Source organism: Hyperolius riggenbachi, chromosome 5 (genome assembly GCF_040937935.1).
Source record: "Hyperolius riggenbachi isolate aHypRig1 chromosome 5, aHypRig1.pri, whole genome shotgun sequence".
In the NCBI taxonomy this organism is placed as follows: domain Eukaryota; kingdom Metazoa; phylum Chordata; class Amphibia; order Anura; family Hyperoliidae; genus Hyperolius; species Hyperolius riggenbachi.
Genome location: NC_090650.1, coordinates 402599872 through 402623976, shown reverse-complemented (window position 1 = coordinate 402623976; position 24105 = coordinate 402599872). Strand labels below are relative to the sequence as shown.

The following is a 24105-nucleotide window of genomic DNA, read 5'->3' as shown; positions in this document are numbered from 1 at the left end:
CTTTCAACTGTCCGCATAGGAACTCCCAATCTAATCCCTACCATAGTCTGTTTATCATATTATCATTATGCATTTTTGTAGCACCGACATCTTCTGCAGCACTTTACAGAGTACATAGTGATGTCACTGACTGTCCTCAGAGGAGCTCACAGTTTAATCCCTACCATAATCATAGTCTATTGTCCTGCCATACTATTATTATGATGTTTATATAACAGTGACATCTCCTGCAGCACTTTACAGAGTACATAGTCATGTCACTGACTGTCTTCAGAGGATCTCGCAATATAATCCTACCATAGTCATAGTCTAACGTCCTACCATATTATTATTATTATTATTATGTATTTAAATAGCACCGACATGTTCTGCAGCACTTTACAGAGTACATTATCATGCCATTGTTCTCAGAGGAGCTCACAATCTAATAAATACCATAATCATAGTCTAATGTCCTACCATATTATTATGTATTTATATATTGCTGACATCTTCTGAAGCACTATAGAATGTATAGTCATGTCACTGACTGGGGCGGTTGTTGACAGTTGGCCTAGGGTGGTAAAAAGTACAAATCTGGCCCTGCAGGTGAATCCAATTATTAGAAAGAGTATTTAAAAGGGTCAATTCAAAGTTTTCCTCCTCTTTTAATTTTCTCTGAAGAGTAGCAACATGGGGGTCTTAAAACAACTCTCAAATGACTTGAAGACAAAGATTGTTCACCATCATGTTTAGGGGAAGGATATAGAAAGCTGTCTCAGATTTCAGCTGCCTGTTTCCACAGTTAGGAACATATTGAGGAAATGAAAGAGCAGAGGCTCAGTTCAAGTTAAGGCTCGAAGTGGCAGACCAAGAAAAATCTCAGATAAACAGAAGCGACGAATGGTGGGAACAGTCACAGTCAACCAACAGACCAGCACCAAAGACCCACAACATCATCTTGCTGCAGATGGAGTCACTGTGCATTGTTCAACCATTCGGCCTACTTTACACAAGGAGATGCTGTATGCAGAGGAAGGCAGCACAAACAGAGCCGCTTGAGGTATGCTAAAGCACATTTGGACAAGCCAGCTTCATTTTGGAATAAGATGCTGTGGACTGCTGAAACTAAAATTGAGTTATTTGGGCATAACAAGGGGCGTTATGCATGGAGAAAAAAACAACACAGCATTTCAAGGAAAACACCTGCTACCTACAGTAAAATATGGTGGTGGTTCCATCATGCTGTGGGGCTGTGTGGCTGTGCAGGGAATCTTGTCAAAGTTGAGGGAAGCATGGATTCCACTCAGTATCAGCAGATTCTGGAGACCCATGTTCAGGAATCAGTGACAAACCTGAAGATGCACCAGGGCTGGATCTTTCAACCAGACATCGGCCCTAAACACTGGTCAAAATCCACTAAGGCATTCATGCAGAGGAGCAAGTACAATGTTCTGGAATGGCCATATCAGTCCCCAGACCTGAATATAATTGAAAATCTGTGGTGTGAGTTAAAGAGAGCTGTCCATGCTCGGAAGCCATCAAACCTGAATGAACTAGAGATGTTTTGTAAAGAGAAATGGTCCAAAATACCTTCAACCAGAATCCAGACTCTCATTGGAACCTACAGGAAGCGTTTAGAGGCTGTTATTTCTGCAAAAGGAGGATCTACTAAATATTGATTTCATTTCTTTTTTTGTTGTACACAAATTTATGCACCTGCCTAATTTTGTTTAAACAATTATTGCACACTTTCTGTAAATCCAATAAACTTCATTTTACTGCTCAAATATCACTGTGTGTGTCTCCTATATGATATATTTAACTGACCTTTTTGTATCGTAACAACCAACGATTTATACAGGAAAATGATGATTAACAATGTTGCCCAAACTTTCACATCCCACTGTATGCCATGCCAAATCATTCTGGCCACTGCTGCAGAGGCTGCAACCATTTTTTTTTCCAAAAACACATAAAAATGTTCTGGCCTCTACTGCTGTGACTAACCCTTACACAACCTGATGGATATGTATACACGCCAGACATTTTAAAGCAGCACTTTATCCCACAAATGTAAGAATGTAATGTGACGTGACTTCTGTCCTTGAGATTGAAACATGACTCTGCCTCAACCACATAACATTTGGTGGGATTTTTGGCATGGATCCTCTTTTGGCATGCCACAGACAGTCCAGGTGTTAGACCCCTTGAAACAACTTTTCCATCATGGCCAGAAACAGTCCATAAAGGTTTTAGAATTCACTTGCCCAATGAAATCTACGGGGGTTCGTGAGGTTCGCCCGTTCGCAATCCTTTACGGCAAGTTTGGACCATCTTTAATACTAAGCATAGCTAGAGCTCTGTCTCCCTCCATCTCCCTCCGCAGCTTTCTGCTCTACTCCCTGCACAACGCACCTATTGCCCCCACCTACACTGGCACGTGGGAGCAACCATAACACCCTGATATCAGATGGAGGGAGACGGAACTTTAGCTATATATAGTATAGCAGAGCTCAAGCATCTTTAAATTAACCTCCAAGACTCCCCATTGGTCTGTTAATAGACCGATGGGGAGCCTTGGAGCCAAAAATTAGAGATGCTTTAGCTCTAGCTATACAAAGTATAGCCTACCCAGGGTATCATCGCCCCCAGTTCCTCCTGGGGCACCGGAGGTGGGGAAGAGCCCCTTGTCCATGGATTGAACAAGGGCTCTGGGGGAGAGGGGTAAGCTTGGCCGCCCCTCTCCCCCAGAGTCCCCCCATTCCCATACCATGGACTATGCAGGCTGGTATAGCTTAGGGTGTAAAGCCTGACCTGGGCCGGTGCTCCTCCTTCTGGCTATTTAAGCCTGCATGGGGACAATGGATTAAAGAGGCTTGGGAGGGGGTACCCCACATCATTTTTTTAAATTACTTACATGCTGGATATATATATATATATATATATATATATATATATATATATATATATACAGTATACATACATTTATATACATGTTAACACAGTATCTGTCATTTTAGTGCAGTGACTTTGCTATTTGTTTCCTCTAAATTTAAACTCGGTTTTCTCAAAAACTATAAGGTCTTTTTGATTTTTCTCCTCTTGTACCCACTGTCCTGCTCCACATACTCTGCTAATTTGGTGTTTCTAGCACATGGCTTTGCTATGAACCGCTAAAGGCGGTGGCCGAGGAAACATTTCCCATACTCTGAACGAGAAATTCAAAATCAATTTTCTCAAAAACGATAAGATCTTTTTGAAGTTTTTTTCCTCTTGTACTCACTGTCTCCTCCACATACCCTGCAAATGTGGTGTTTCTAGCACGTAAGGGGGCATTGCTATTAATCGCTAGAGTCGGCGGCCATTGACTTTAATGTAACATGCTATCGCTAATTTTTTAAAAACTTGCGTTAAACACGAACGACCCAAGTTTGAACTGTTCGCTGGCAAAATGTTCGGGCCATCTCTAACCATAAATTGGCGTTGGAATGTTCTTTTCATTAACTATTTGAATAATTTCATCTGTCATTGCAGCCATGGTGGGAAAGGGTCTGCGGAGGAATGTTATGGCTATCTGGTAGTGTTGGGCGAACACCTGGATGTTCGGGTTCGGGCCGAACAGGCCGAACATGGGCCAGATGTTCGGCATGTTCGGCCCGAACCCCGAACTCAATGGAAGTCAATGGGACCCCCGAACATGCCCATTTTGGGGGCCCTATGGGGTCGCAGGCATAAGGGGGGAGCATGCCCCGATCGCGGGGGGGGGGGGGGGGGGGGGTCGGAAATTCCCCCCACCCCCTCCGCTAGCGCTCCCCCCTCTGCCCGCTTCCCCATAAAAAAAGTTTAATGCAAGTTAAATAGTACCGGTGGCTGGCAGTGGAGTGAGGAGGAGGAGTCCGTCCGAGTAGGAGAGTGACGCGTTGAGGCCGGGCAGCGGGCGGTTCAGCGGTAGTACCCTTGTGGTACTTCCGCCCTTTCTCTGACCTCACGTCCTCTGCATACGAGGGTACGCGTCACGCGTACCCTCGTATGCGTCATCACGTAGAGGACGTGAGGTCAGAGAAAGGGCGGAAGTACCACAAGGGTACTACCGCTGAACCGCCCGCTGCCCGGCCTCAACGCGTCACTCTCCTACTCGGACTCCTCCTCCTCACTCCACTGCCAGCCACCGGTACTATTTAACTTGCATTAAACTTTTTTTATGGGGAAGCGGGCAGAGGGGGGAGCGCTAGCGGAGGGGGTGGGGGGAATTTCCGACCCCCCCCCCGCGATCGGGGCATGCTCCCCCCTTATGCCTGCGACCCCATAGGGGGGCCGTATTCGGCCGAACAGGGGCCGTATTCGGCCGAACAGGGGCCCTGTTCGGCCCTGTTCGGCCGGCCATTGAGCAGTTCGGGCGAACCTGAACAGTTTGGCCGAACACCATTAGGTGTTCGGCCGAACTCGAACATCACCCGAACAGGGTGATGTTCTGCAGAACCCGAACAGTGGCGAACACTGTTCGCCCAACACTACTATCTGGTAGTGTAAGACTACCCGCCCTCATTGTCAGTCCTTCAGTTATAGTGTTTCTAATACTTGTATTGGACGGTGATGGTTAAGAAGGGCACGTAGTTGTCCCTGAGTCAGGGTTTGCGTCTGGGGGCTGGTTGTTGGCTGTGCACTCATAGGCCTCAATTCACTAAGCTTTATCAAACACTTTATCAAACGTTTGAAAATGTACCTCTTGAGTAAAATCTAATTTTGAATTCACTAAGGTGTTGTAGATTTATTGAACATTTTATCGAGAAAACATTCGATAAATCTATAAAACACCTTAGTGAATTCAAAATTAGATTTTACCCATGAGGTAAATTATCAAACATTTGATAAAGTGTTTGATAAAGCTTAGTGAATTGAGGCCATAATCTTGGTGACTTACGTATCCCCTTCCTTGGGTCTTTTGGCACTCTATTTTTCATTGTTGATATGTCTATATTAGTGTATGCTATGTTTTAATATTTCGTAATAAAAGGCTGCTTGGATATTCACACTCAACCTGGCAGTCTTTGTGTATTTTTTAAACTGAGGAGGTCTGTAGAATTGGGGTACATAATGTTGTAGAGTTAGACACACATCATGTTAAGAAGAATGCAGAGCATCTTACAAGGGGAACAAAGTGGAACTAATACATTCAAGCAAAATTGCTTCCCAGAATTTTGACCTTCCATATCGGTAATTTTGTATTACACTGAAGCTACGTACAGGGTTCCATTCCACTCTCAGCCCAACAGCTATAAATGACACATGTACTGCACAGAATAGAGAGTACACAATGAGGTATATTCAAAAACATCTGCATTTTGAGCAGAGAAAACAAATATAGTTATATAGGGCTTATGCAATCTATGTAGTGCCCATTATGCAAATAGTGTGTGATTTTTATTTTACGCTAAAAAATTGTAGACCCACTGCCAGTTATTGTAAGCATTCAACCCCACCAGAGCTCTCAAAATTCTAATAGTTTAGAACGTAGACTTCTTTTCTAGTTTATGGCTTTTGTCTCTTCAACAGATGTGCTCCATAAAGTACTTACAGTGTTTCGGAGTTAGGCATGAGCAGCTCACACGACATTGCTCCAGCGTAAGCCCTGGAAATAAATGAGATGGTGTAAAAATTGTGAACAAAGATGGAGGTTTCCTACTGAGTACCTCCTGGCTTTTATAGATGCAGACACTGACTAGCTAAAGTTTTAATATATCTATTTTCAGGTCCTTAGAAGGGGAGCATAGTAATGTATTACTTTTCTAATACATTTTTCATATTTAAAACAATAAATATAGTATTTATTTCTTCATTTATTTATTTATGCATTCAATAATGTCATGAGTTTGGTGGTTAAGTGGGGTGGGGTAGTATCTTTCTTCGGAGGACATGTTGATAGTGGGGGAACATCCCCATGCTACTGACATCATGTTGGTGGTGAAGGAAAATCTCTGTGATGAAGACAAGCTGGTAGATGTGGTGGTATTTGGTGACATCTTTGTTCTGATGGTATGTTGGTAACAGGGGGACATTTAGTAAGAGGCATGATGGTGGTTGTTGTGGGAAATTTCTATGATGGAAGCAAGTTGGTAGTTAGGAACCATCTCCTTCCTAACAGTATGTTCATTGTCATAAGGGAAGGGGAGATGGGTGGGTAATCCGTAATGGAGAACATGTTCATTGGAGAGGAAAATCTATATATTGGCACCATGCTAATAGTGAGGTGACATGCTAAAAACATGTTAGTAGTTGGGGATACTTCCACACAGAAAACGTACAGAAAGTGGTGAAAGAACATCCAGCTATGTTAATTTTTCTGTGAGATCTTTCTATGAACATTACATTTGCTGTAAATATGCTGCTTATAAAACTGGCAGTTATCATGGGGAGAACAGTTTGGAAAGTTGTGTTTCCTTTAAAGTTTACCTGAGATGGCGTGTGTGGGCCAATTTATACTTACCTGAAGCTTCCTCCAGCTACATGAGTTGCTTGAGGTCCCTCCACCTTCTCCCTGGCCATTTCCTTTTCTCAGAAATGCTCCTGGTAATCGGGTCAGTCATGACCAGTTGTGATCTTCAGCACACCCCCGTCGCGCTTCTATGCCCAGGAGCGTTCTGTGCCTGCGCAGTACTACTGCGTTGGTGCAGCACGTTCCCGGCTGTGCGCAAGTGGACGAGCTGCACCTACTTAGGAGACCGCGGCCTGCCTGATTACAAGGCAGATTTCTGAGAGAACGGAGCAGCCAGAGAAGATGTCAAGGGACCCCGAGCACCTCATGGGGCTTGAGGAAGCCCCAGGTAGGTATAAATTTACCCACACATGCCATCTCAGGTTCCCTTTAAAGTGGATCCAAGATGATCTTTTACCTATTGCATAATTGTGTTCCTTTCCTATTGTTTATAGGGCATTCCTCAAGCCAAATACTTTTTTGTTTTTGTTTTAATACTCTACTTCCCTATAAACTAAACAAGCTACGCCCACAGCTTTTCAGAGAGCCAAGGCAGTTTCAGGCAGTAGCAAGGGCTCATGGGAGCTCAGTCTGGGCAGGAGGAGGGGGAGATATTACTAGCCAGAGATTTCAGAGGGGGGGATTAGGTTTTTTTGCTCAAGATGCAGATAAGCCTGCCTCTGTGTAATGTTTACAAACAACATGGCTGCTGTCATTGTATCACAGGAAGAAATAATCATATTCTATTAAAGCTGTTTTCAGCTAGATTTGCTGTGTAAATTATCTAAACATTAGATAAGGTATATAGACTAGTTACTTGTTATAGTTAGTTTTTCATCTCGGATCCGCTTTAAGGAAAGGGTGACTATTGTCAGTCACATGATAATGATTATACATGTTACATCTATAACAGAAAGAAGATACAAACTTCTTAAAATGTTGTGCCCAGGATTGGAACTCTAGCCTGGTCACTGGATAGAGATTGCTGACTACTGAGTCACAGTGGAAACATATTGATGTGCAGTGATTTAAGGCTGATGGATGGCTGAATTTGACATTCTGATACACATACAGTACATGGCTTCTAACATAGTGGCTTGTTCTATTCTGCACCTTGTGGGGTACACAGGAAGATCCTTACCTAAGCACTTTGGCACTGTTCGTACTGGAGCTGGTAGCAGCGGCATAGATGCTACTGAATATTCTACCAGTAATTGTGATCAGGGAACCTAAAGAAGAACACATTGAACTCTGTAATGCTGGGTGTGAAATAGCAAGACAATCCTTACTCATGCTTTAAAACTTCTATTTGGCAAATTAAAGGGACTCTGAAGTGAGAGGCATATGGAGGCTGCCATATTTATTTCCTTTTAAACAATACCAGTTGCCAGGTAGCCCTGCTGCTGATCTCTTTGGCTGCAGTAGTGTCTGAAATACACACCTGAAATAGTCAGGCAGCTAATCCAGTGATACATCATCAGTCAAAAATATCTTATCTGCATGCTTGTTTCGGGTCTATGGATAAAATTATTAGAGGCAGAGGATCAGCAGGATAGCCAGGCAATCAGGGCCGGTTCAAGTAAAAATTGGGCCCTAGGGCAAAATTAGCCTGCCCCCCCCCCCAACAGAACCCCCCCCGACCAAAAAGCGTCATTAGAGGCCCTTTGTTGCAGCCAAATTTCCCTCCTGGGCCCCTGAGCTGGATACTGACCCTCCCCCAATCAACTCCCAACTTAACAGACTCTGCAGAGTCCCTGGGGAGCAACAGTTAAGATGGGGAGGGAAACCTTGGGGCCCCTACAGGCTCTGGGATCCTGGTGCAATTGCCCATTTTTTCCTATGGTAGCTCCAGCACTGCAGGCAATCTTTATTGTTTATAATGCAATAAGTATGTCAGCCTCCATATTTCTGTCACTTCAGGTGTGCTTAAAAACTTCTTTTGAGCAAATAGCAGGATCATGAGCCATATTCTTGAATATACTAAAACCTTATTACTAAATAACTCATTTACTACTCCTAAAAAGATAACAAGAAAAAAAGTTGAGAACCCCTGAGCGGTCAATTATCATGCACATAAACAGAGGATATCACTGCACTCTAGCCCCGGAAGTGTGAAGTGTGTGCTAGGGCTGTAAATATAGATAAACACCAAGGAGAAATGTCAGCCCAAAAACTAGCACTACACAAATTGATAATACAATATAGAAAATACTTATTGAACAATATAAACCATTACATCAAGGTTAAAAATCATTAAAAGGAAATAGCCATAACCTCATATGCACATAATCCATCATATAAATATAGCAATGTGTTAAAGAATGATCACTTATATAATAGCACTCAGAATGCTCAACAGTAGAGCTCTCTTGGGCTAAGATCCCGGGTTCAGTCCCTCAGCTAGTAACGTGCAATGAAACGTGCAAAAAACAAGAAAAATCACATATTGCCAACAATATAAATACATATACAATACAGCGCCAGTTAAAGTAACCCATAAACCTAGCAGTAATGGAGTGAGATCAAACGTGACCATGTGTGGACAACATACAGGAAAGATAGCCGAGATACTTAGCCGAGCAAGCAGAGTATGGATGGCAGAGTTATGGCAAGGGTGGGATTCTCTGTGAGAAAGCGGTGTGTCTGCTTTCCCCCCCCCCCCCCTTTGTGTCCACTCCCCCATGTCTCCTGCTCCCTCCCATGTATAATTAGCAGTGTAGCGGGAGCATCTCTCCCCTCGCGAACCTCTCCTGTTATGCACGGCTCCCCCTAATGATGGCTTCTGCTGATGACATGATCAGCAGAAGCCAAAACTAGAGAAGCAGTGTGGGAGAGAGGAGGTCTGCAATCCCCACAGGAGCCATGGATTAGGTGAGAGATGCTTCCACTACACTGCTAATTATACACGGGGGAGCAAGAGACACAGGGGGATTGGACACACACACAGTGGATAGGGAGATGGGGGGCGGACACATGGGAGACACACTGGGGACAGAAGGGGACACATTGAGGACAGATGGGGACACACTGGAAACAGAAGGGCCATAGGAAGACACATGGGGGACACAGGAGGACACTTATGGGACACAGCACGACAGGACGAAGAACCTCTACAAGACGCTACTGGAATATGGACACATCAGGTTTAGTATAAATATTTTCCCCCCTGTTTTTTGACCTCTAAACCTAGCTGCGTCTCATTCTGTAGCATCTTATACACCTGCAAATATGGTATATTGGACAGGAGAACTGCCACTATACAGCAATCCCTGGCAAAAGCATTGCACCTTGCCCCAGGCTGGCAGGACATTCACTGCAGTTTCTGGGGATATATGTACATTTTCAGTACCAATGGGTAGATGCCTTATCTGTCATTTAATTGCATTGACAAAATATGGGGTTGATTTATAACGTTGCACTGCTAAAGCAGCGCAGCTTACTGCGAGGAGTGTGAGTAATGAGCACGCTACGCACAGTCGTACAGGGTAGCATGCTCCATTCACATAACTGTCTCTCCACTCATCCTGCCCTGAGCCCCGTTGTTGGGTCCAGTGGCATCATAGGACGTGAATTCAGGCACTTTGATTGGCCCAATAGTTTGTCTGTCACTTGACACTTTAGCAGCACAACTTAATGGGCCTGATTCACAAAGCGGTGCTAACAGTTAGCACGCTGGTGAAAAGCCTCAGTTTAGGCATGGTAAGTTTAGGTGTGATAAGTTTAGGCATGATAAGTTTAGGTGTGATACGTTTAGGCATGATAAGTTTAAGCACCAACTGGGTTAGCACCGCAGTGCACAGCTGATCAAAAGTTTTGCGCTAGCAAAGTCTGGTGCACTTCGCATAGAGTTTAATGGCGCTGCTTTGCATGCGGGACTTTGCACGCAGGGCCGGGCTGAGGCATAGGCTAGAGAGGCTCCAGCCTCAGGGCGCAGTGTAGGAGGGGGCACACAATTCATTCAGCTGTCATTCCTAATTGTGTTTGAAGCAGAAAAAAAATAAGAAAAGGGGACACATAGCAGTGACTGCAAGCCAGATAACTAGATATTAAGGTGTTGGGGAGGTTGTGGGCCCTGTGGCCCTCTTAGTCTAATAGCAATCAGTGTGTGACGGCTGGGGTGGGAGGGATGGAGGGGCGCACTTTGGAGTCTCAGCCTTGTGTGCTGGAGGACCTTGTCCCTGCTCTGTTTGCACGCGATCTAAACTTATCTAAACTTATCGGGCCTGATTCACAAAGCAGTGCTAACAGTTAGCACGCTAGTGAAAAGCCCTTTATCACGCCTAAACTCTGTTTAGGCATGATAAGTTTAGGTGTGATAAGTTTAGGTGCGATAAGTTTTTAGGCGTGATAAGTTTAAGTACCAACTGGGTTAGCACCGCAGTGCACAGCTGATCAAAAGTTTTGCGCTAGCAAAGTCTGGTGCAATTTCCATAGAGTTTAATGGCGCTGCTTTGCGTGCAGGACTTTGCGCGCGATCTAAACTTATCTAAACTTATCATGCCTAAACTTATCATGCCTAAACTTATCATGCCTAAACTGAGTTTAGGCATGATAAAAATGGTTATCACGCCTAAAGTCTTTAACTGGGTTATCGCCGCTTTGTGAATCGAGCCCATCATGTCTAAACTGGCTTTTCACCAGCGTGGTGCAATGGTTATCACGCCTAAAGTCTCTAACTGGGCTAGCACCGCTTTGTGAATCGAGCCCAATGAATCAACCCCCATGTTTCCTATCATAAATTTTCTTAAAAAGGTCTTTTTTAAAAACTGTTTTTCCCCCCTTGTTCCCACTTTTTTCCGTAACATACCTAGCACATTTTGTGATATTTTTACCATGTATAAGACCTTTGCTATTGACTGCTAAAGTTGGCACCATTGAATTTAATACACTTTGCCAGGAAATCTGCTTGCAAATTCACAAAAATGTAAAAGGCAGATTTTAAAACTAGAAAAAATGGGGTAATTCCACACAAAAAAAAGTTTGATATGCAAAAACAGCCCAATTTGCTGAAAGATTGAACTTTAAATTTGTCTGCTCATCCCTAGCACTCTTTACCAAGCCTGTGTAGTGATGCTGTTCTACAACATCACTTAATGATCTGTTATGTGGTGGATTGCTCAATGATAAGTGACTAGAGATGGCTCGAACCTCTGATTTTCGGTTTGCGAACCTCGAACGCGAACCTTCGCCAAAAGTTCAGTTTGCGCGATCTTTTGTGAACCGCAATAGACTTCAATGGGGAGGCGAACTTGTTGTTGTAGCCCCTTATCACCTTGATAATCCATGCAATTTGGGGGATTGTAGCATGTATGGGGGCTTTGCTATTAACGTTAAAAGAAAATCCGGATCCGGCCGTGATTGCCTCATTCACGACCGAAAATCGTCGTCGTGGCGTGGACGCATTGCATAAATCAGAACCAGGATTTTTTTTAACAAGGACCGTGGTTGCCGAATTCATGGATGGAAACATCCGAGCATCACTACACGCCATCTTAGACATTTCTTGCCTCAAAGCCGAGATTCACACTGAAGCAGCTCTCCTGGCTGCACATAACAAACAGGTGGATCAGTGGCTGACCCCGCACCAACTGGAGATCGGCAACATGGTGTGTGACAATGGCAGCAATCTCATTTCGGCTTTGAATTTGGGAAATTTGACACATGTACCCTGCATGGCACATGTGCTGAATCTCGTAATTCAGAGATTTGTGTCTAAGTACCCAGGCTTACAGGACGTCCTAAAGCAGTCTAGGAAAGTGTGTGGGCATTTTAGGCAGTTTTACACGGCCTTGGCACGCTTTGCTGATATTCAGCAGAACAACAACGGCCGGTGAGACGCTTGATTTGCGATAGCCCGACTTGCTGGAATTCGACCCTCCTGATGTTTGACCGCCTGCTACAACAGGAGAAAGCTGTCAAACAGTACTGGACACTCATGTGAAATGCCTGCAGGCTCATGCGGCCGTTTGAGGAGGTGACAAACCTCGTGAGTTGCAGTGAAGGCGCCATCAGCGACTTGAACCCATATGCTTTATTCCTGGAGCGTGCCGTGCGTTGAGTGGTGGATCAAGCTGTGGAGGAGCGTGAACAGGAACAGGAGGAAGAGTTGTGGGATCAATTCTCAGCAGAAGCAGATGTTTCCTCAACACCTGTGGCAGCACAGAGGGGGGAGGAGGAGGAAGAGTAGAGTGGGGAAGACGAATCAGATGATGAGGAAAGTGTTGTTTTGGAGGAGGAGGCGGAAGAACAACCGCAGCAGGTGTCGCAGGGGCTTGCGCTGCTCAACTTTCCCGTGGTATTGTTCATGGCTGGGGGAAGGAGGAGAACTTAGCTGATATCACTGAGGAAGAGCAAGAGGAGATGAGTAGTACCTCTGCATCCAACTTTGTGCAGATGGCGTCTTTCATGCTGTCCAGCCTGTTGAGGGACCCCCGTACAAAAAAACTTAAGGGGAATGAGCTATACTGGGTGGCCACGCTACTAGACCCTCGGTATAGGCACAAAGTGGCGGAGATGTTTCCAAATCACCAGAAGGCAGAAAGGATGTAGCACTTGCAGAACAAGCTGGCAACTATGCTTTACAATGCTTTTAAGGGTGATGTTACAGCACAACGGAATAAAGGTACCACTGCCAGTAATCTCTCCACTGCTCCAGCGATCTCATGGTGATGTAGGACATGCAGACATTCTTTAGTCCAACGCCTCGCCTTAGCAATTCCGGATCCACCCTCCACTAATGCCTCGACCAGCAGGTAGCCGACTACCTGGCCTTAAGCGTGGATGTAGACACTGTGAGCAGCGATGAACCATTGGACTACTGGGTGCGCAGGCTTGACCTGTGGCCAGAGCTGTCACAATTTGCCATCCAACTTCTGTCTTGCCCTGCCTCAAGCATCCTGTGAGAAAGGACCTTCAGCACAGCTGGAGGTATTGTCACTGAGAAGAGAAGTCGCCTTAGCAAAAAAAGTGTTCAGTACCTCACCTTTATTAAAATGAATGAGGCATGGATCCTTCAGGGCTACTGCCCACCCGAAGACTAAGTCAGTCCCCACACACAGCATCTTTGCCTGCACGCCGTGGGACTGGCTGCCTGCCCCATGACTAAGTCGGTCCCCACACAGCATCTCTGCCTGCAGGCCGCTTGACTGCCTTTTTCCACCACCACCAACAGGGTCCAGGACTCCAGACGGATTCCTGAATTTTAAAGGCCGCTGCTAGCAGCGGCCGCTATAATAATTTTTCTGGTGCATCTACATTCCTGACTAATTTTTCTGGCTGCACTGCAGCTGCAACAACAAAACAAAAGGCATGTACATGGTCAATTCCCCTTTGTGATCGTTACCTTGCCGCGGTGAAGGGGCTTGAATATCACAATGAAGCAATGACCGCCGGCTATATGAGTGTCTCGGAGGGGCACACCCAAGATAATAAGTTCGATGCTTCATTGTGGACAGACCAAATTCGATCAGCTGGACACTCAGTCACTCTTGTTCTTTCATTCAGCTACCTTAGCCCGACCATATGGGCTTGAAAACCGCCATTGCCTGCACTCTCGCCATGGTGCGCACCAGTCCAGCACGGCCGTCACTACACAAACAGCTGTGTGTGATGCGTTACACAGTGAATTTGGTCTGTCAGTGTGAAGCAGTACTCGAATTACACTCCCTGATTGATGTATACACAGGCAAGATGTTTTAAAGCACTTTAGGCCTCCAATTTAGCATGCATTTTGATTTCTTCCCTTAAAACGCTGCTTTGCGTCAAATTCAGATTTTTCCCCGGGACTTTTGGCGTGTATTCCACTCATCCATGCAAACACTCAGATGTTAGACCCCTTGAAACGGGATCAGTGAATAATGGCGCACAGCGCCTATGCATAAAAATGGCGCCGCATTAAAAAGATACGCTTATCGCTATTTATCGTTAGTACTGCATAATAATGGCGCACAGGGAAAAAAGAAGAAAAACGGCACACACTAACGTTATTTATCAATAGTGGCACACACTAACGTTATTTATCAATAGCGCCCTACATAAGCCAAACTGCAGACGTTATTTAACTGCAAAACAGGGAATGGATTTAAGGTAACACTGTCAAGGCTAGGGTTAGGCACCACTGGGGGGGGTCTTAAGGTTAGGCACCACCAGGGGGTCTTAGGGTTAGGCACCACCAGGGGGGTCTTAGGGTTAGGCACCACCAGGGGGATCTTAGGGTTAGGCAACACCAGGGGGATCTTAGGGTTAGGCACCACCAGGGGGGTCTAAGGGTTAGGCACCACCAGGGGGTGGTTAGGGTTAGGCACCACCAGGGGGGTTTAGGGGTTAGGCAAAAGTACAGAGAGGGTTCTGTGTGTTAACGGTAAATAACAATAAGGCTTTAACGTTAAATAACAATAAGGCTTTAACGTTAAATAGCGATAAGCGGCAAACGGATTACCGGCAACACCGTGCGCCATTATTCGCAGGCGCCATTTTCAGATGGATGCCCTTGAAACATCTTTTCCATCACTTTTGTGGCCAGCATAAATGTTTCTAACTTTCAAAGTTCGCCTCCCCATTGAAGTCTATTGCGGTTCGCAAAAGTTTGCGCAAACCCAATTTTTTGTGGCGGTTCGCGTTCGAGGTTCGCGAACCTAAAATCGGAGGTTTGAGCCATCTCTACTGCTTCACACTGACAGACCAAACTCACTGTGTAACGCACCGCACACAGCTGTTTGTGTAGTGACGGCTGTGCTGGACTGGTGCGCACCATGGCGAGAGTGCAGGCCATGGCGGTTTTGAAGTCCATATGTTTGCCGGGCTGAGGTAGCTCAATGACAGAACAAGAGTGACTGTCTAGCTGATCGAATGTGGTCTGTCCACAATGAAGCAATGACCTTATCCTGGGTGTGCCCCCCCCCCCCCGAGACACATATAGCCAGCGGTCATTGCTTCATTGTGATATGCAAGCTCCTTCACCGCGGCAAGGTAACGACCACAAAGGGGAATTGACACGTGTACATGCCTTTTGTTTTGTTGTTGCAGCTGCAGTGCAGCCAGAAAAATTAGGCAGGCATGTACACGCACCAGAAAAAGTATAGCGGGCACTGTTAGCAGCGGCCTTAAAAATTCAGGAATCCGCCTGGAATTCTGGACCCTGTTGGTGGTGGCGGAGAAGGCAATCAAGCGGCCTGCAGGCAGAGGTGTGTTTTGAGGGCTTGCTTGGAGGTGTCGAAAGAGAGGTGTCGAAAGATGTGGTGAGTTTTTTTTCTGGGGCAGGGGTGGGAGTTCCATAGGGTAGGGGTGGCTCTTGAGAATTCTTGGAGAGTGAGAAATGTACGGATGGTCAGGTGGAGGTCATTAGAAGACTGGAGGGCATATATATATATATCAGTGGACGAGTTTAAAGGACAATTGGAGCAAGAGGGGTATATAGGCTACCATATTTATTTTCTTTTAAACACTACCAGTTGCCTGGCAGCCCTGAAGATCTATTTGGCTGCAGAGGTGTCTGAATCACACCAGAAACAAGCATGCAGCTAATCTTGTCAGATCTGAAAATAATGTCAGACACACCTGATCTGCTGCATGCTTGTTCAGGGTCTATGGCTAAAAGTAGAGAATCAGCAGACCAGCCAGGCAGCTGGTATTGCTTAAAAGTAAATAAATATGGCAGCCTCCATATCTCTCTCACTTCAGTAGTCCTTTAAAGAGACACTGAAGCGAAAACAAATGTATGATATAATGAATTGGTTGTGTACTATGAATAATTACTAGAAGTTTAGCAGCAAAGAAAATATTCTCATATTTTTATTTTCAGGTATATAGTGTTTTTTCTAACATTGCATCATTTTCTAATATGTGCAGATTACACAACACTCAGCATTCAAAATGATTCTTTCAGAGCAGTCTGTGAACTAATGACCTCTCCTCTGGCAGAGAAAAAGTAAATAGTTAACTAACAGTTGAGATAATAAAAGTCAGAAAACAGCCCTCTCCACGACTTTGAAAGTCGTAGAGATTAATGGCTTGTTTGCATAGAGATAACAACTGGAGTTTCTTTATTCTTCCTGTACAGGAAACAATTAGACTGATGTATCTGATCTTAATGTTTTATTTCTTAGCTGTACTACACATACAAATCATAATATCATAATTTTTTTTCGCTTCAGTGTCTCTTTAAGTATGAAAATTAAGTATGAAAATCAAAATAATGTAATAGTCTACAACAGATTATGCTATCACTCTTTGGCCTCACATTGTCACACCATTTTGTCACTGAATGTATGCGAGACATTTTATGAGACATTAATGAAGCATTATCCAGTGTTTATTTTATAAGACATACCTGGTGCCCCGGACTGAGGTGATATGCTGTTTATAGTAGGGGAATAGCCCGGATAAGCCTGAAAATGAGGAAGAGAAAGATTTAAAATGAATGGATGGTTTCCTCAAGCTTTTCTCCCCTCTCTCTATGCATAAGGAAAATAATTCATATTTGTGAATGAAATGAAAAAAAAAAACAGACCAAGCTAGGATTGGCTGGATAGGGCTCTGACACAGGAGACCAGGGTTTGAATCTTGACTCTTCCTGTTCAGTGAACCAGCACCAGTGTTGCTTGCGATTTTTTTTTTTTTTGTCATTTTCGCATTGAAAGTGATATCGTCGATTTCAAGAAATTTTTGCGAAAAATAGGCTTGCATTTTCCATGAAAAATCTATATTTTTACCACACAAAAAAGAAAAATCATGAAAAGCACGACAATGCAGAAAAACATTTTTATCATGACAATATTTACTGTGAAAACTTCATATCTTTACCGAGAAAATTTGTGAAAAGTGCAAAAAATATCAAAACAAATTTTGGACGGAATTTCCGCTCAAAAATTGAATTTAACATTATTTTTGCGAAAATGAACGTGAAAAAGAATATTGCCATTTTTCCTCACCACTGACCAGCACCTATTCAGTAATGGAATGTTTCGAAACGCCCAACTTGCAGCATTTTTCTGGACCTGAAGCTAAACGTACAGGATACCATATGCACAGTAACAATCGGACTAAATTAATTGAATTAGTATCTGTTTTCACAGGAAGCTCTTTGCAGCACACAGCATTGCAAGATGAGAATTAGCTGTCTCCTGTTTAACTCTGCCAGTTCCATTCCTGTTTATCAAAACAGATACAAAACAGATGAAATGTACTGGACAGGAACGGAACTGTGCACATTTTCATTCGGTGTATGTGTGAACCCAGCTTAAAGAGAAACTCCGACCAAGAATAGAACGTTATCCCAATCAGTAGCTGATATCCCCTTTTACATGAGAAATATATTCCTTTTCACAACAGACCATCAGGGGGCGCTGTATGACTGATATTGTGGTGAAACCCTCCCACAACAAACTCTGAGGACTGTGGTACTCCTGGCAGTTTCCTGTCTGTGAACCTTGTTGCAGTGTGGGAAATAGCTGTTTACAGTGGTTTCCAACTGTCAAAAAAACATACAGCAGCTACATCACCTGCTAACAGTAAAAATGTCACCATTTAATAAATGTCAGAATGCAAATCAGGGATTTAAAAGATTTTACAATGGGCAAACACTGACTAAATTATTTATACATAGTTATTGTAAAAACGAAGCACTTTTTTATTACATTATTTTCACTGTAGTTTGGAGTTCCTCTTTAATAGTGATGTCGCGAACCACCGATTTTCGGTTCGCGAACCCCGTTCGCGAACTTCTGCGGAAGGTTCGGTTCGCGTAAAAGTCCGTGAACCGCAATAGACTTCAATGGGGAGGCGAACTTTGAATAATAGAAAAAATTATGCTGGCCAGAAAAGTGATGTAAAACATGTTTCAAGGGGTCTAACACCTGGACCCCCAGGTGGCGGAGTGGGATAGACACCAAAATTCCCAGTGAAAAATCTGGATTTGACGCAAAGCAGCGTTTTAAGGGCAGAAATCACATTAAGTGCTAAATTGCAGGCCTAAAGTGCTTTCAAACATCTTGCATGTGTATACATCAATCAGGGAGTGTAATTAGAGTACTGCTTCACACTGACACACCAAACTCACTGTGTAACGCACCGCAAACAGCTGTTTGCGTAGTGACGGCCGTGCTGGACTTGTGCACAACATGGCCAGAGTGCAGGCCATGGCAGTTTTCCAGCCCATATGGTCGCTGGGCTGTGGTAGCTCAATGATAGAACAACAGTGACTGTCCAGCTGATCAAATTTGGTCTGTCCAGAATGAAGCAACAACCTTATTATCTACTTGTATGTAGGTAGGCATAGGTAGGAGTCCCAGTATAGGTAGGTAGGTATAGGTAGGAGTCCCAGTATAGGTAGGTAGGCATAGGTAGGTGCCTCAGTAGTTAGCTAGGCATAGGTAGGAGACCCAGTATAGGTAGGTAGGCATAGGTAGGTGTCCCAGTAGTTAGCTAGGCATAGGTAGGAGTCCCAGTATATGTAGGTAGGCATAGGTAGGAGACCCAGTATAGGTAGGTAGGCATAGGTAGGTCCCCTAGTATAGGTAGGTAGGTAGGTGTCCCCGTATAGGTAAGTAGTTGCCCCAGTAGTTAGGTAGGCATAGGTAGGTGTCCCAGTATAGATAGTTAGGCAGGGCCTGGCTGGCACAGTAATAACAATTACCAAGGTCCAGCTGCAACAGATAGGGCTGTATAATGTTAGTGTCAGTGAGCAACACACGCAAAAAAAAAACACATCAGGAAAACATTAGCTCTCAAAAGAGCTGTTGAGGGGTGCTTTTTTAGCAATAACAATCAGCCAGGAGCAAGCCAAGAGCCTAACTAATCTTTCCCTAGGAGAAAAAATCTGCAGTAGCTCTCCCTAGTCTGTCTATTTGCAGCAGGCACACGAGTGAGTGTCATGGCCAGCGAGCCTGCCTTATATAAGGGGGGGGGGGGGGGCTCCAGGGCTTAGTGTAGCCTGAATGGCTACAATGTGCCTGCTGACTGTGATGCAGAGTGTCAAAGTTGACCCTCATAGTGCATTATGGGGCAAATCGAACTTCCGCAAAAGTTCGCCTGGTCCAGGCGAACGCGAACCACCACAGTTCGCCTGGAACTGTTCGCCGGCGAACCGTTCGCTACACCTCTACTTTTTAAGTGTTAGGTGTAGTTAAGTAGAAAGTTAGTGTAAGGCATAGGTAGGAGGTTAGTGTTAGTTGTAGGTAGGGGGGAGATTAGTGTTAGGCATAGGTGGAGGGAAAATTAGTGTTAGGCATAGGCAGGGGAGAATTGAGGGAGGTATAGGATATGGAAGCCAATTGTAGAATATTAGTAACATAACATGCCCCTGATGAGGGAACGAAATGCATTGGGCGTCGTTTCAGGAGACGGCACTAGTATAACGACACAGAGGGAGTGGGAGCTTTGACAATTGTGATGGTTGACAGGACTGTTAATCTCATGGTCCCATAAAATTTGCTGGACCAAACACTGGACAGCCTCTTAGTCAAGCCTCCTCTGAGTTTTTGCTAAGGCAGGAGGTTGCCACAAGTACCTCGCAAGGGTATAGAGACACTTTTGGTGGGTCTAAATATCTGGTGAGCCTCCTTCTCATGAGTGTCTCCTGGTGATCCTGGTTGAACCACTCAGTTTATGTCACTTGGTTGTAGATGATAGTCAACATCCCTATTATATCTGTTTCACGTCCCACTCGTGATTGGTCAGACTTTCAGTGGACTGTGCCCTCCATTAGTGATGAGCGTAATGACCCAATTACGTTTTCACGAAATTTCACAAAATTTCGTGTAATTCACGAAATTACAATTATGGGCGTAATCGAAATTTCGTGAATTTCACGAAATTACGCAAAATTTCGTGTTAATGGTGAATTTCATAATTACAATCATTTACGTAACACAAACAAACAGAATTTCGCGTTTAACATGCTAATTCAACCTTTCTCAAAATTGTGTTCCAGTCCAGAGCATCCTGATACATTTAAAGCGACAGCACTTGCAGGTACATTTGCATTATCAAATATTTAAGGCCCAAAACCAAGTGCCTCAACATGACCGCTAAGTGCACCATGGCAAAGAGCACCTGACTTAGAAGTGGCTGCAGATAAAGCCTTCTGATACATTTAAAGCGACAGCATGTGCAGGGGCCTTTGCATTATCGGTACTTGAAATTCGTGAGTGACTGTCCTGAGTTTAGTCATTACCTAATGTGCATAATTACTATTTGAAATGAAATTACGTTCATTTTTGTAACTAAAATAAATTAATTTGTATAGAAAACATGAAATTACTAAATTTGCGTTAAACACGAATTTGCGATGAAACACGAAATTACGAAACCAAAATTTTGCTTACAGAAATCCAAATTACGGTTTGTATGGCAATTATGAAATTAGGAATTCGTGTCGTAGCTGCAAAATTCGCTTCCTTAATTTAGGAAACACGAAATTTCGAAAATTTCGGCTCAACACTACCATCCATATATTTTCCCTTTATCTAAACAGTGTGAACATCTCATGTGCATGATCCTATTCCACAAAGCTCAAGTAAGAGGGCACCTCATTAGTTTTGCTAAAACACAAAACGTTAATCTTATAAAGATAGAGGAAACTTTCAAAAAAATCTTAGGGAGAGACATTCTAGCAACAAATGCACATACATACTAATACAACTTTTTTAAGAAACTCTCATTCTTATGGATGGCTAGGTCAAACATACAGTGGCTTGCAAAAGTATTCGGCCCCCTTGAAGTTTTCCACATTTTGTCACATTACTGACATAAACATGAATCAATTTTTTTGGAATTCCACGTGAAAGACCAATACAAAGTGGTGTACATGTGAGAAGTGGATCGAAAACCATACATCATTCCAAACATTTTTTACAAATCAATAACTGCAAAGTGGGGTGTGCATAATTATTCAGCCCCCTGAGACAATACTTTGTAGAACCACCTTTTGCTGCAATTACAGCTGCCAGTCTTTTAAGGTATGTCTCTACCTGCTTTGCACATCTAGAGACTGAAATCCTTGCCCATTCTTCTTTGCAAAACAGCTCCAGCTCAGATTAGATGGACAGCATTCTTGAACAGCAGTTTTCAGATCTTGCCACAGATTCTCGATTGGATTTAGATCTGGACTTGACTGGGCCATTCTAACACATGGATAAGTTTTGTTTTAAATCATTCCATTGCTGCCCTGCCTTTATGTTTAGGATCGTTGTCCTGCTGGAAGGTTAACTTCAGAATCAGAATCAGAATCTTCATTTTGCCAAGTGCGACCGAGGTCGTATCCGGAATTGGTTGTGGTTCATATGGCAGTGGCAACAATAGCAAGGACAGAGATTGGCATTAGACAATAGCCATAGTACAAGCAAGACAGGCATAGATAATAACATATCATACAAGCAAGATAAGCAAGACATGCAGTAACACACAGTTTTTAATCGGTCGATGTAGTGCAATATGTGTTTTGCTCTTTTATGGAAACCCTCCGGGTTTGGATATTGTGCCACTCAGGGATAAGTAGCTTCGTACCACACCTTGAGTAGAGTTCTGCCAAGGAGTGTAGGCTAGTATGACCTGAAATGCGGCTAGTGTACCGCTGAGAGGCCTGAATTCAGCAGGTGGGCTGCTTGGGGGAAAAAAAGTGTCCCTATGCCTGTTAGTCCTCGGGCGGATGGTCCTGTAGCGTCGGCCCGATGGAAGGAGCTCAAAGAAGCGGCAGCCTGGGTGGGACGGGTCCGGGGAGATCAAGTTAGCCCTTGTTTTCATTCTGGTGGTGTAGAGGAGATCTAGAGGTGGCAGAGGAGAGCCGATGGTCTTTTCCGCTGAGCTGATAACTCTTTGGAGCTTATACTTATCACTGATGGTTGCTCTTGCGTACCACACAATAATGGCAGAGCAGAGGGTAGCTTCAATAGTGGCAGTGTAGAAGCTGGAGAGCAGCTCCCGAGGCACACCAAATTTTTTCAATTGGCGCAGGAAGAATAGTATCTGCTGAGCCTGCTTCTGGATTTTGGTGGTATTCTGCGCCCACCTTAGGTCGCTCGTTAGGGTAGTTCCCAGGAACCTAATGCTGGAAACCCTGGACACTTCAATCTCGTTGATAGAGATTGGTTGTTGTGTGGGGGAGTGTCTCCTAAAGTCCAAGATCAGTTCCACTGTTTTGGCTGCATTAAGGACGAGCTTGTTGACCTTGCACCATCTTCAGATTCTCTCTATCTCACTGCGATAATCCTCTTCATCCGCCTCTCCGATGAGCCCGATGATAGTGGTATCGTCCGCAAATTTAATGACCTTTACGGAGTCAGCGGAGGAGGTACAGTTGTTGATGTACAATGAGAACAGGAGAGGGGACAGAACACACCCCTGTGGAGCCCCTGTGTTGGTAGTGCTCACACTGGAGAAGCAGTTACTAAGCTTCACCTGTTGCGTCCTATTTGAGAGAAAGTCTTTTACCCACGCGCAGAGTGTGGAGTCAACTCCAAGATGTGCCAGGTTGTCGATCAGTATGTTTGGGCAGATTGTATTGAAAGCGGAGCTGAAGTCCAAAAACAGGATCCTAACGTAGGAGTTTGGTCTTTCGAGGTGTTCCGTGATGTACGCCAGACTGATGTTGATGGCGTCATCCACTGACCTATTGGCCCTGTATGCAAACTGATGTGGATCAAGGAGGGGGCTGGCAAGGCGTTTCAGGTAGTGTTGGGCGAACATCTAGATGTTCGGGTTCGGGCCGAACAGGCCGAACATGGCCGCGATGTTCGGGTGTTCGACCCGAACTCCGAACATAATGGAAGTCAATGGGGACCCGAACTTTTGTGGTTTGTAAAGCCTCCTTACATGCTACATACCCCAAATTTACAGGGTATGTGCACCTTGGGAGTGGGTACAAGAGGAAAAAAAAATTAGCAAAAAGAGCTTATAGTTTTTGAGAAAATCGATTTTAAAGTTTCAAAGGGAAAACTGTCTTTTAAATGCGGGAAATGTCTGTTTTCTTTGCACAGGTAACATGTTTTTTGTCGGCATGCAGTCATAAATGTAATACATATAAGAGGTTCCAGGAAAAGGGACCGGTAACGCTAACCCAGCAGCAGCACACGTGATGGAACAGGAGGAGGGTGGCGCAGTAGGAGGAGAAGGCCACGCTTTGTGAGACACAACAACCCAGGCCTTGCATGAGGGCAAGAAGCGTGCGGATAGCATGCTTTGTACCGCCATGCAGTCATAAATGTAATAAAGATAAGTGGTTCAATAAACAGGGACCACGCGGCAACGCTAACCCAGCAGCAGCAGACGTGATGGAACAGGAGGAGGCGCAGGAGGAGAAGGCCACGCTTTGTGAGACACAACAACCCAGGCCTTGCATGAGGGCAAGAAGCGTGCGGATAGCATGCTTTGTACCGCCATGCAGTCATAAATGTAATAAAGATAAGTGGTTCAATAAACAGGGACCACGCGGCAACGCTAACCCAGCAGCAGCAGACGTGATGGAACAGGAGGAGGCGCAGGAGGAGAAGGCCACGCTTTGTGAGACACAACAACCCAGGCCTTGCATGAGGGCAAGAAGCGTGCGGATAGCATGCTTTGTACCGCCATGCAGTCATAAATGTAATAAAGATAAGTGGTTCAATAAACAGGGACCACGCGGCAACGCTAACCCAGCAGCAGCAGACGTGATGGAACAG

At 44.5% G+C, this 24105-nt stretch overlaps 1 protein-coding gene across 1 annotated transcript in view; it reads right to left on the bottom strand.

Moving 5' to 3' along the window:
• The window catches only part of LOC137519451 (fibrocystin-L-like), a 388270-nt gene extending 365136 nt beyond the window's left edge, over nucleotides 1-23134 (bottom strand). Inside the window, exons 1-5 of the mRNA XM_068238405.1 lie at nucleotides 22648-23134; nucleotides 21956-22590; nucleotides 16782-16839; nucleotides 7596-7683; nucleotides 5558-5611 (exon numbers count right to left, since the gene is read on the bottom strand). Of these exons, the coding sequence (XP_068094506.1) occupies nucleotides 5558-5611; nucleotides 7596-7683; nucleotides 16782-16839; nucleotides 21956-22590; nucleotides 22648-23134 (1322 nt within the window). The remainder of the gene's footprint in view (nucleotides 1-5557; nucleotides 5612-7595; nucleotides 7684-16781; nucleotides 16840-21955; nucleotides 22591-22647) is intronic.
• Nucleotides 23135-24105: the final 971 nt, after the last annotated feature.